Raw genomic sequence first — 13,508 nt, 5'->3', positions numbered from 1 at the left:
CCGATGGGAAGCAGTGAATGAATTCCTTGTTTTGCTTTGCTTGTGCACATGGCTTTTGCTTTACCTATTGAACTGTCTTTATCTCAACCCAAGAGTTTTCTCACTCTTCTGATTCTCTCCACCATCCCACGGGGGGGCAGTGAGCGAGCAGTTGTGTGGTGCTTAGTTGCCGGCTGGGGTTAAACCACAAGTTGGCATAATTTATTCACAGCACAATAATATAACAACAGGCAGAAATCTTTAGTTCCTGACCAAAGAATAAAATGTGGGTTGGGTGGTTTTTTTTTTTCCTAATGTTGCTAAAGTGATGTTTCTTTTTGTGAAAGCAGTGAAATCTAGACTAAACTCCCTCAACAAAATCAATTGCCAATCAGTAACACCTCCTTAATCTTTTAGTTCTACTGATTTGTACATTTATCCACTATCAATGAGCTTTTATTAATTTCTTAAAATCCAGACAGGCACCGGGCATTTATATAAACTAACAAATGTAGCTCTATAAATGTTTCAGCTTCTGCTTGAGATAGAAAATAAATTACACATCCTTTAATTTTAAAAACTGTTTAAGTAAAAAAGATCATTCCCCCCCGAGAGCAACTAAAAGACTTTATCACAGTCAAAGAAATCTAATGGAGGAAGCAACATGTTCAAGTCCTATTTAAGTTTATTTTTCGTATTTCCCATCATTTGCAACAGACCTTCCACACTCAAAAGAAAGAATATCCTTTGAGTGAAGAAGCTCCGTTTCTTCTTCCCATGAGATGCCAATCAGCCTTTGAACTGCATAAACTGTACTTCTCTTTCATTCCTCAAGAAAGTTTAACTTTGAGAAGTGCAGCTTCTGAAAATAATTACTCAGGAACATTCTTATGCTAGGTATTCACTGTTGCCCATTCTTTTATCGTGTGTATACACCCTCCTGGGTACTAATATTTACAGCAAATACAGAAGGACAGCAATACATTATTAAGAATTTTTATAGTGATTTTATCAATACCTGTAGGAAATGCTGCCCAAGCAATAGCAGGGGATGTAGTCTGATTTTCACCATTTCCACACTCATAACTCTCTGCTGCCTAGAAACACGAAAAAATTATTGTTATATATTTTACAAAATGCTATAAATTCTTATAAAAGTAGTTGAAAATAGTTAAATTTCAAAATAATCATTCAAAATTTCAAAATTAAATCATTCAAATAACATACCTCAAATCCTCCAAAGTCATCGTCATCCATCTTTCAACTGGTACTAGAATATAGCAGAAACCTTTATTTAAAAACTAAAACAAAACCACTAAATTGTTATATCCCCTTTGCTCATAAAATAGCAATAAATACTTTGTAAAACCAAAGGTATGGTATTAGTTTTAAAGGACAGACTTGGGTAGAACAAGTCACTGTAGTCAAACCCTAAAAGCCCAACAGTACGAAGTAACAAAATGCTCTACACTGCAGGAAAAACAGGTATATTTAATTGGCCAGTCTCATAAGAGAAATGTGCTGATTTTATGATCAACTAGGAGTCAAAAGACAAAATGACTCATGTATTTGTACTTCAGTTACATGACAGATGAGTGGAGACCTTCACCTGAATACAACTGCTACCTAGCTCATCTACGTGCTTTTCATAACCTCATCACCTTCTCATTTAGAAATGAGCATTCAGACTTTCATCCAAGTACTCATCTCCACAGGTTACCTGAAGTCTTCCTGATTTACAAGTTCTACAAAAGATTAAGGGACCTAAGAACTTTTTCACAAAGAGGATGCAAGGGCTAAAACTGCAAGATCTCTCTTAAGAAGCACTTTTTTACTGATCCAGATAGATGAAAAAATTGGGTATTCTACAATGGAATTTGAGCATCTTCAAGAAAAAAGATAAGCACTGCCCATCAATATTGTCAAAGATCTTTTGAAGGCAAGAATGCAGAAAAAGCTTTTCAAGATAGGAAAACAGAAAGATGGTACTTTAAAAGCTGTATCTATTGCTCTCAAGTATAGCAGTCAAGTGGCCAGTACCTCAACAAATGGTACTGAAAACAGCAGATAACCTAGTCTGGATATTAAAAATAAAAAATAAAAAAAATCCAGGAGGTAGGATTTCTGACCATCAGATTCCAAAATGAAGAATTTTCTTCATTAGTAATGAAGACGATCCAATTTAATGCAATCACAATCTACCGTGTACTTCATAGTTTTCTGTTCATGATTTAAAATATAAAAATATTTTCCATTGTTAAGTGGCTTTTCCAAATCAGCACAGTGATTAAATAAAAAAAAAATTTCCTGCTTTTCCCATCTCTTCTTAGCTGTCTGGCAACATCAGCACAAACTGCAACTTAGAGAAAGACTGTGGTGAATTTCTGGAAATTTTTCTGCTACCACAGAGGTCCTTCCCTAGGTTTCATGGAGGGGCTGATTTAGATTTTACAAACTGATCAGCATTTTTGAGTTGTAGCCCTGAATTCTGTGGCATTTTGATATATTTATAGTTCAATTGCAGTTCCTTTTACAAAAATGCAGGATAAGTTACTCAGTTAATGAAAGTAACTCAAGATATACATGGCTGTTCAAAGAAGGGTATTATATGTATTTTTTAAAAAAGTATCATTCTGATAAGTGAATGAAGGAAGATCCAAAAACCCTTTAGGGTCTTTATAGAATGTCAAAATATTTGTAAAGTTAATTGACTTCAGTTAAAATAGACTATAGGCTGGCAAAACTTTTATTACTGTGAAAACACATGCTCAGAAACAGAAGAATTCAAAGGGTTTGGAGGAATCTCCAAATTAAAGTATTAGAATGTCAGAAGGTGACACTTTCAGTTTATATCCACTGCTGAAAATCACTACCAAGAAAGACTTCAATTCAAACACACATCTTCCAAAGTTTAACAAATTAATTTCCAAGTTCTTATTGAAGAACTTAGTTTAAAACAACACTATCCACAGTGTAAGCAGACAGATTTGGTTAAATTAAAGAAGAGTATTGTCCAATATTCACAGGTGGTATAAGAACTAAATATCTTCTTAGGGACTGCAAGGGGTTTTGTTGGTTTTGGGTTGGTTGGGTTTTGTGTTTTATTTTTTAAGAGAAAAAGAAGGTAGTTGGGTATTTTTCCCATCAATGTTAACCTTAACCAGTCAAACATTCATGCATTCCATTGACATTCAAAGCTTTAACATATAACTGAAAAAAAATAACACATGCACACACAAATGATAGCAATGGAACTTGTATAGGGAGAACACCACTGCTGAAGCAGACAGCAATGCGCAAACTGAGAATGTCAACGTATTGACACTACCTACTATTAAACGTCATCCAAAAAGAGACTGGTGATTTACATAGGCACTGCAAAATGCAGCGTTCAAGTAGCAATCAGAGCAGTCAGTTGGAGAAAAAGAGGCTTTAGAAAGGTAAATAGGTATTTTATCTATACACTATGTATCACATCAACAGATCCTACAGGCTCTACCCAAAGTTACTTCAAAGGACCACAGTAATTACTTCAAAGGACCACAGCAGATTTTCTCCCCGAAGAGCAAGAGACATTATTCCCATTGTCTCAGAACTGGTTATGTCTCAACTGGAGAAAGTACATTCCATATTCAGCACTGTGTTTTAAAAAGACAAACTGGAACAAGTTCAGAGGAGCGCAACAGGAATTAAGGCAATTTTGGAAAGGCACGCTAAAATGGAGAGGCTTTTTTTTTAAATTAAAAAAGGCAAACAAAAATATCTATAAAATATGAAAAATAATGTTCTAAGAAGTAATTACTTTCATTTATCATCAAATGCAGCACTGACATAAGGCAGTAAAGTACAGAAGCCTCTGTAGGCAAACTGTGTGTTAAATACTAGTAAGGATTTCCAGGAAAGCAACATAAACCCGTACAAGAAAATTTGGAAGAACCTATATATACACAAAACAAAAGTAACTTTTGATAGAGAAAAAGGATGTAGGGCAGAAGAAAAAAAATGGAGAACAACCTGTTATTGAATCCATCATCGTTGTTATTACATTTCATATACAGTTTTCATAAGTCTGGTAATGACCACAAGACTATTTTGACCTAAGATTACCTTACCCACAAATTTTAACAGACATTTCATGGCGGTAACAGCATGATTAATTTATGAATTATTCCACACATCATTTAAATGGAATAAAAGACCCAAGCAAGTCTCAGTAGTATCAATGGTGCTTTCACACCCAAGTGCTAATCCTCCAATTTCCAGTTCTTCAGAGATCCCACAGGAATTCTAGGCTAAGTGATTCTCAAGCAGCTAGGAAGGACTGTTTGCTATTTGTGTACTATAATATATATATAGTATATTCTATACTATAATATATAGATGTACACACACGTCTGTTTTCAAAGACAAAGCTAAGTTTCTAGTCCACCAAAAAGAAATCCTGATTTGTTTACATGATTTGTTAGCTATAGGGAAAAAAAAACCCCAAAACCCAGCAGAATCAAACTGGCAAACTTAGCATGTATCACAAGTAAGCAGGCAGCAAATTAGGATAGAAAGCATAGATTAAGTCCTGAGGGACACTGACATAGGGCACTTAAACTCAAAGGCTGAGGTGTTCCCTTCAGCCAAAGAGTGTTAGCACAAGAGCTTTTTACTAGGAGATGTCTTTCCAAAATGATGTTTCTTCTTGCATAAAAAGAAAAGGGTGCTTTCTGCAAGGAGAAGGGAACAGGGCCACACCAATGTTTTAAGAACTGTTTAGAAAAAAATTAATCAAGCCTATTTTTAGCTAGGAGTCTTTCATAGCCCTGAAAAGTACACATGCATTTAGCTCTAAAAAATGTTGGGATAATTCATTGTAAACTTAACTGACAACAATGCTGAAAATATGACCAAATACACTATTTCTCAATTCCACCCCTTATTCTGGTGATGGAAATGCATTTCTGGCATAAATAAACAGCAGAACTAGCCTAACACCTCACATAGAACTGCAACAATTTTGGGAGCAGCTTTTTTTAAATCAACCATCTATTCCAAAATGGGTAATCAGACTTTTCTTTCCTCACAGACTAGGAACATTATTTGTGGCACCGGAATAGGAAAGAATACATTAAGTGCTGACAATCTGCAGAAGGATTTAAAAAATAACACAAAACGACGAAACAACCCACACAGTCTTACCATGACTAAATGTGGTCTCTTAAAATATGCCCGATACTGGAATTAAGTAACTGTAAAATTGGGCAACAAGAAGTCAACCTCAAAATTACAGATTCATAGAAATTATGGTTGGAAAAGACACAGTAGGTCATCCAGCCCAGACCATTTCCAAAACATTACAGTTCTCAAGACAGTCATGTCCTAAAAGGCTTGAGAAGCTCTCCAGTCACACTCCTGTGAGAAGAAGGAAACTTTTCATAGATCACGAATACGTAAACCACTGCATTTTTAGTAGATTTTATCAACAAATTTGTATTCATCAAATAATACAGTAATTTAGGCCAGAATTCAGACCAGCAGGTCATACAATCCAAGCTCCTGCTCAAAGCAGGGTCAACACTGCATTCAGATCAGGTTGCTCAAGACTTCCTTCTCTATGACTGATAACAATGCATGATGAATACATTCAAACACAGACAGCTGTGCACATCTGAGATGCCTGCAAGCTTTCCTACATAAAATGAAGTCACCAAAGCCTGACCATCAGCTTAAATATAGGTCATGAGAACTTTGTGAAATGCACTTACCTAACAGACATACCAAAATCATGCTTTTATATATAGGAAGATCAGGAGCCATTCACAAGGAATAAGACAGAAAAATGTAAGCTGGGAAAAAAGCCCCTCTTCCCCATTCCAGCTGTTAGGAGGAGAAGGAATGTTGTAATCCCACCAGAAATCCCGGTATTCTTCATATCCAAAGGGCAAAAGTGGTAGAGACACCAAACAGTGAACTAAGCAGGATTCTTAATTCACTTAAAAGTCTACCTCTGATTAGTAAGAATTCAAATTAATCAAGTCCTGATCTATAATTTGATAAATCAAATATAAATTTGCCTCAGTAATAAAGACAACTAATTTTGCCAGGTACATTCAACTGGACGATATATTACCCGGCCTGTAATTTTGAGTAAGTAGCTAACTTACTTGCAGAATTTTGTACAGTTTAAAGGAACAACTTACAGAGCATATTGCTGTTTGTTTTGTCAGAACAGTATGTGTGGAGCTGGCTGAGGGTGGGGCTGCTGCATTTGTATTTCTGGCAAACACTGTCAGTGGTTAACCCCTACCTACGACAATGTATTGGTTTTACTTGCATGTTTATGCTTACTAAATGACTCATTCAATGTGTTCAATCTAGGACAGGCTTATTAGCTGTTTCTTCACCGGACATAACATAGACCGCATTATTTGAAGAATAAATCTTTGGCTGAAACTGCAGGCTCCAAAAAGCCAATCTGAAATAAGTACGAGATTAAAAAAAACAATAATAAAATTAAAAAAGTAGTCATTTAGAAGGCATATATACTGGCAATACCTTTGTGATAAAGAGCAGAACAGATGATAAATTTCTGTATCACAAAGTTCTAGCCAGCTCACGTGCACTTTTCCTCATGGCTCTTCTGCCAAAACTCCAAGCACCTCTTAGCAATTTTAAAACAGGAACAAACTTTCTTCTTTTTACCTACCTGATCTATACCAATTACAGCTGCAGGATAAGCATATGGCATCTTAACAACTTATAGTAGCTACTAAATCATTAATTAGAATTTTTTTATTACAGAATACACATATCCCAAAGGATACATAGCCCAAGGAAGACCAGAATATCAATGTACAGCATAATGGAAACTAAAATAAATTTAGAGCACCTGTAAAATTTTCTAAAAAAAATAAAATTTACATTTCTCACTTCACTCCTGCTTGAGATCTCAGCACTAAAAGTAACCTGTTTAATAACACTTAGACCATAAACAGGAATACTTTTCATTTATTATGGCCAGGAATTCAGTCGCATGAAAAACAATATAAACATTACCGAAGACCACTTCGGTATAAGTGGTCAAAATAAAAAATAAAGAAGAGCTACTGGCAGATTTTTTTTTTCTTTTTTTCTTTTTTTTTTGTTTTTGGAGATTGAGGAATTCTAACTTCCCTTCCTAGCAGTAAGGCTAAATTCTTCTAGCATATCTGCCAGGTATCAATTTCTAAAAATGGTAGCTGTAACGAGGTACTGAAATGTAGGTCATTTTTCATTTTTTTTCTTCAGAAAGAATGAAACAATATGATGCAGGAATTCTCAATCCTTCAAATCAATGGAGAGTTCAATCCTTTTAGTGTTTTATTTTTGTAACTTCCAATTCTGTAATTTGCCCCATAGCAATATCTTGTTTGCAAGGAAAAGCTTCTGCAGACTTTTTTTTTGTTCATTATTAAAGCACCTGACTATACAGTAAAACTGAATGGAAAAATTTCCTATAAAGATAGCATGATCCATGTGGCTAACATTCACTTAGTGGTTTGTTATTTAACGAATAGAGTTCACAGTCTTGTTACATAAAAAGAGTATTCTGTATTGGTTTTAACGGGAAAGCGCTTAACAGCTCCTAAATTCTGCATTAAATTTTCAGTATTTATCATCTGTGTCTAACAAGGAAAGTATACAATTGAGCAGGGGCTAACATCAGAAGACCATGAGGGCATGAGACCAGAGGGAAATTTAGGACTGTCTTTCAATTTGGAAAATTGAAATGATAAACATGATTTAAAAAAAAAAAAATCTTAGAAGAAACAAAATTAACACAAGACTTCCATAAGAAATTAAGAGTTTGTGCCAAAAATATAATAAATCAGTTACATAACAAGAAATTAGGCTAATTATTTCCTCAGAGATACTCGAAATTCTTCGACTATTAAGAAATATGCTACTTTGAGTGCTCATTAATAAATCTTGGATAAGCTATAATTTTTTAATGAGATATCTGTAAGACTTCTGGCTAGAACTGAAGGTAAACATTAGACAGACCTTTTAAGAAGAAATAGAAATACAAGCTTTTTATCATTTCAGAGAATGGAATGCCCAAATAAACTTGGAAATTCAATTACATTTCCTACTTTTAGAAAGGTGGGGGGTTTTATGGTTCTTAATTTTTGGTTTAGGTTGTTTTGGGGTTTTTTTTTAAGTCATTTTTAACCACAATATAAGGTAAATACAGCTTCAAAATTTTAAGAAGATTTTTATTTTAAGAATATTATTCAAACCAATGAACTGTTGCCAAATGCATATAGCATCCACATCTCTCTATATTAAGAGATACAAACTTTGATTTCATACTACCTTAGAAAAAGAAAGCCTACAATTTTTTTTTCTTGAAGCAGAGCATCTAAATCCTTGTAGGCATACAAACTTATGTCTGTCTGTACATGCCAGTTGTTAAAGAAGGTGGTTAGAAGAGGGGACTGAGAACCTGTAACATCTAAGATGCAAGGCTGAAACTGAAACGAGTATTTCGCTTCCTCACTCAAACAACTGCCCTTTCATCTTTCACTTCCTCACACAGACAACTGCCCTTTCATCTTTCACTCAGACAATACCACCCCACACAAAGTTGTTCAAGGGCTGTATGCCCTACCCTTATCATGAGACAGTGAAAATCAGGCATCACCAAAATGCCCATGTTCTCCATCATGTTACAGTGTGTATTTAGTCATATAATGGGGCATGTAGGAAATCCACACCACCATGAAGCAGAATGCGTATCAGCTCCATAATGAAAGGCACAATAATATGGCAGTTAGCACCTGTATTTGAACACACAACAGAAGCATGCCCAATCACATATTAAAGGAAGAGACTTCAAGGTTGTGGGGTAAAAGAAAAAGAAAAAGACAACAACACGGAACACATCACATTTTCTCCTGGGAAGTAAGGCTGGTTCATTTAAATCCCAGTACTGACTTAATAAACACTTACTAAATAAAATACCTTTTTAATTAAAAAAAAAAAAACAAAACACAAAGCAAGCAGATGCAAAACATTACCTATTTTACAGTAATAGTTGTTTATATCACAATTGATTCAACTGAAGTCTATGGGACTTTTAAGAAAAATGTGAGTCTGGCCCTTTGTAACTAATTCTTTTCCACAGCCCAAGTAAACCAATACAATCGAACATATTCAAGGAATCATAGAATAAATTTCATTCGGGAAGCATCTCAGGAGGACACCTGATGCAACCCCACCTGAAAACAAGGCCACTTAGACACTATATCAGGCTGTTTAAGATCACATACAGTCAAGTTTAGAATATCTGCAAGGACTCTAACAAGGCAACAGCAGTAAACACTAGAGCAGATACCCAGAGAATTTTCTTTTCTAATTCACCTTTGTCATCCATTCACTTGGAGATGAGAACAGCACATTAAGGAATGTAACAATAAAAGTCAAGGATTGATTTACACAAAACAGAATATGTAAAATAAAAGTCAATAGCTAAAACTTTTCTATCAATACCTACAGTGAATTTAAGAATTTAAAAAAAAAAAACCAACACCAAAACAAAAAACACAACACCTCCCCCCCCAAACAACCAATAACAAAATTTTTTTTACCACTTAGCCCTTTTCTCAGGAGACACCCCCTGGAGCAAAAGATCCAGATCCTGTAAGAAGCATGTAAGATTCTATATCCTATGATATGATACTTCATACCTAGCTTCACGAGTAATTTTGAAATAACACTACTTACATGTAACAGTGCTGTATGTAATAAAACAGTAGCAGCAAAAGCTGTAGCATTTGTATCAGTTTCACATTACAAGAACATCTTATGCAATCTGCAAGACTTCTATAACTGCCTTTCCCACTTTTATTTAAAAAAAGCATTTTTAGAAGAACAACGAACCACAGCATATCATTAAGCCTCATAAGGGTGGCAAAATTTTCAACAACTGCATAAAATCACAAACAAAACTTCTTCTTTAGCTGGATATAGTCCTTATTAAAGACTACTAGAATAAAAACATTCTTTACAAAACATATTCTATCTGAAAGGTACTGAGCTAATATGAGCAAAAATCTCTGAAATTCCACAAAAATAGGTATTAAGATAATCCGCAAAATCAATTCCACAAAAATTTGTGTTTTAGAACTTGTGGGTCCTCTTCTTCAGCATACACTTTTGGCTTTTTTAAACAGTGCTTAAAGCAAGAAAAAGCAATAAAGTGCAAATGCCAAGTCCATTTCACTTCCCTAGATCAGATACAGCTTCACAAAAAAGAAAGCAAGAGTTCCATTTTTACCCACAAGAAGAAAAGGGGCTCTGATAGCTCCTACAGAGAAGGCAGGTACTGGTTCTCGAATTCACCTAAGATATAGGAGAGAAAAAAACCACTACAGCCTTGTGTGGAAAATGCATTCAAGAACTGGCAATTCCTTAGACATATCCAAGAAGAAACTAACATCAGAAAACTACCAAAACCATATTCTGTGAAATCTGATCTCTGAAAAGCTATTAAGAAATGTATTTGTAAAAAGTATGGTGCACTGAAGTAATTTAAAATGGTATTCTGTGAGTGATGAAGAGCAAAAGGATATAGACTGTGAGCAAAAGAAATTACTAGTGGGGGGAAAAAAGGTGCAGTATTAGATAGAAACTGCATGACTTTTAGTCATTGTTCCTGAACTCTACATATAGGTAAAATCACCAAATACATTGTGTGCATTTCCGTATAGGAAAGAATTAATATAAATTGGGAGAGAAGTGCTTTCTCCTAGATCAACAAAAAGGTGCGAACCCTAGGCCAACGTCTAAAATACTACTCTGCTTATGATTCAGAAATAATTGCCGAGGTTGACTTCAGAGTATTTCCTGAGGTAGAGATCTACCACATGCACGTACCATTTTTGCCTCTATACCAGACCACAACCCATGGACCACATGGGGATTCCATGTGTAACCATAAGTACTCAGAGGATAGCATCATTCAGAAGAAAAGATTTTGCAAGTATCATAGTGGTACTTTTAGCACATATATTCAATTAAAAGGCAGAAGAGGGAAAAGGTCATTGAGATCTATGGACAGGAAAAAAAAGAATCTCTAAGATGACAAATATGGATTTAATTCCAGAGGGCTACCTATTGGCATGAGTAATTATAGTAACACATGTACTTCTTGTCTGAGGATCTTTCTTCATTTTTGCCCATGATTCTTTGTCAGCTTCTCCCAACTTTAAGAATTTTCCACTTAGAAAATACCAACTTTTTCATTCTAGATATTCAAAGATGAGTTCAAATAAAACTGTATCAACTCCAGCAGAAGTATCATATTACCATACTATTCAGCTTATCTCTTTGTCTCCAGAATCTACAGACACTTTCTCAAGACTTAATTCTAACAACTTCAGTAACTCAAGATTTTACAGGAAGTCCTTGCAAGGTCTTCCATCTTCACCATAATTGGTTTCTTGTGACCAGAACATGGAAAGCCTAGTTTTTGTTTCATTATAAAAATAATCACACAGTTAACTAATTTTTAAATTTCTCTAATGTCCCTCTATAAACTTTCTCTATCACAAATATCTTTTTACTTCAAAAGCCACACACTTTTACAAAATGTACATAAACTGCTGTGAGAAGTCTGACAAAGCTGATACAATTCAAACATGTTGTGCTTTCTGGAGGAAAAACTTCTCCCCTCACCAAGCCTTCTCCCCATCCACCCCCAAAAAAACCTCAAAAAGTAGCTTGAATTAAACTGGAGTTAACATTTCTGTTATGCTCAGCTAGGCAATATCTATAATAAATCAACATCAAGTCCAGATCAACAATGTCTGTAACCCTTATTCAGAATAATGATAATCAGAAGCCCTGGAAATTAATTTGTATTCTACAAAAAAGGTAAGAAAAGTGTGACTTGTCAACTGCTAACTAGCTCACAAAGATCAGACACCAACGGCCCTGCAAATGCCTGAGCAAAAGTGACCACAGTAGGCTAAAAACTAACTCTCATATTTAAAGTATTTTTATTATACTAGTGACCATAAAATTGGACACAGCCCTCTCAAAGACAAAGCCAGGCTGTTCTCAGAATTGCACAGGGATTAGGAAAAGAGCCATAGGACAAAAGTTGGAATATTGAAAATTCTGACCAGATATTGGAACAGGCTGCCCACAGACATTGTGGACTCTTCATCCCTGAAGATATTCAGAACTCAACTGGACAGGGCTCTGAGCCACCTGCTCTAACCAGACCTGCTTTAAAGCAGGCGTTTGGACTAGAAAACCCCAGATGTCCTTTCCATGCATGGTCTATGATTCAATGCTTTCAGTTTTATCCAGAATAGTATAGTTTAAAAAAAAATAAAAAATCCAGAATCATAGAAGTAGAAGCTGTAAAAAAAGTGAATCCACCTTTGAGACTGTTCTTCAGTTGAACTGTACTAATAACTACCAACATCTGTCCAGGATCATTTTAGGATTGGGTTTGCTAATGACAAATGAACCAACTTCAAAAGAGAAGCATGAAAGAGAAAGAGTACCTCTAGAAATCTTCACTGTTGTAGGATGGACAAAAGTAGCAGAAACCTAATGAAATATTTTCATCTCGAGTTCAAAGAAAAAGTGTCTTACATAAATCTCTGTGCTCAGAGATGTTTCTTGAAGGCGGCTGAGGTAAACAGCGTTAAGAAAAAAAAATCTTGACAAGAAAGAAAAATTGCATGGGGATGTTTCTTCTCTGGAAGTAATAGAAAACTTAGTTAATTCATTAATTTGTTCAAACCCCTCCCTAAAAATCATTAAATTGCACAATTTGGCTGTGAATATGGTAAGACATCTACAAATAGCAATTCTTTTTTCAAAAAGAAAAGTTTAATGTTTCATAATGAATGAATGGCTTTTTGAGCCAGTTTTAGTAGTCTCAGTCTATCTCTTCCTCTTGGCCTTGACAGATACAGTCAGTGCTTTGCTATTTGGTGCTTCTCTCTCAAGAGAAGAGCTGGATATCAGTTGCAGACATGCAACTGGGCACTCCAACTATATGCTTAATTTTTGTAAAGTGCTTACTCATGTAACACAATCTTTTTACTTGGAAGCTAAGAAATTAATGGTACAAAACATCCACTGTTAAGGGTCTGGGAATGCTAGGACAAACAGCGGTCTTCTATAGTCCATGTTTGATACACTTAAACAGAGGGTTTAAAAGTAAAATAGAAGGGTCATAGGTATTTCAAATGCATTTGCACTCAAAATATTAGCAAGCTTCAAGAACTTAGACTAACAATTGAAATACTTCCATGTCTCTATTCTTTTCTGTTAATATACAACATTCCTAAATGCAATTGATTCTTTTTACTTGCAAATCACACTAATGTATTTTAATAGAACTTAGAAAGAGGTGTCTGTATGATGAAGGGAGAAGCTTTCCAAGAGTAAAAACTGCCAAGTTCTGCCTCAAGGGAACTCTGTCACAGAATTAGATCTCTGAAAATAGAAGGTTTGACACAATCTTAGTAACAGCTAGA

General features: G+C 35.1%; 1 protein-coding gene across 3 annotated transcripts in view; it reads right to left on the bottom strand.

The window, feature by feature from the left end:
• CCDC91 (coiled-coil domain containing 91) overlaps nucleotides 1-13,508 on the bottom strand; it is a 173,765-nt gene that overhangs the window by 142,753 nt on the left and 17,504 nt on the right. For all 3 annotated transcript variants that reach the window (XM_009288497.2, XM_009288496.1, XM_009288498.1), the window contains exons 2-3: nucleotides 1,207-1,249; nucleotides 998-1,076 (exon numbers count right to left, since the gene is read on the bottom strand). In XM_009288497.2, coding sequence (XP_009286772.1) covers nucleotides 998-1,076; nucleotides 1,207-1,236 — 109 coding nt within the window. In that variant the 5' untranslated portion in view covers nucleotides 1,237-1,249. The remainder of the gene's footprint in view (nucleotides 1-997; nucleotides 1,077-1,206; nucleotides 1,250-13,508) is intronic.

Source organism: Aptenodytes forsteri, unplaced genomic scaffold, assembly GCF_000699145.1.
Source record: "Aptenodytes forsteri isolate BGI_AS27 unplaced genomic scaffold, ASM69914v1 Scaffold73, whole genome shotgun sequence".
Lineage (NCBI taxonomy): Eukaryota > Metazoa > Chordata > Aves > Sphenisciformes > Spheniscidae > Aptenodytes > Aptenodytes forsteri.
Note: the sequence above shows the minus strand (reverse complement) of the source record. Positions and strands in the feature narration are given on the sequence as shown.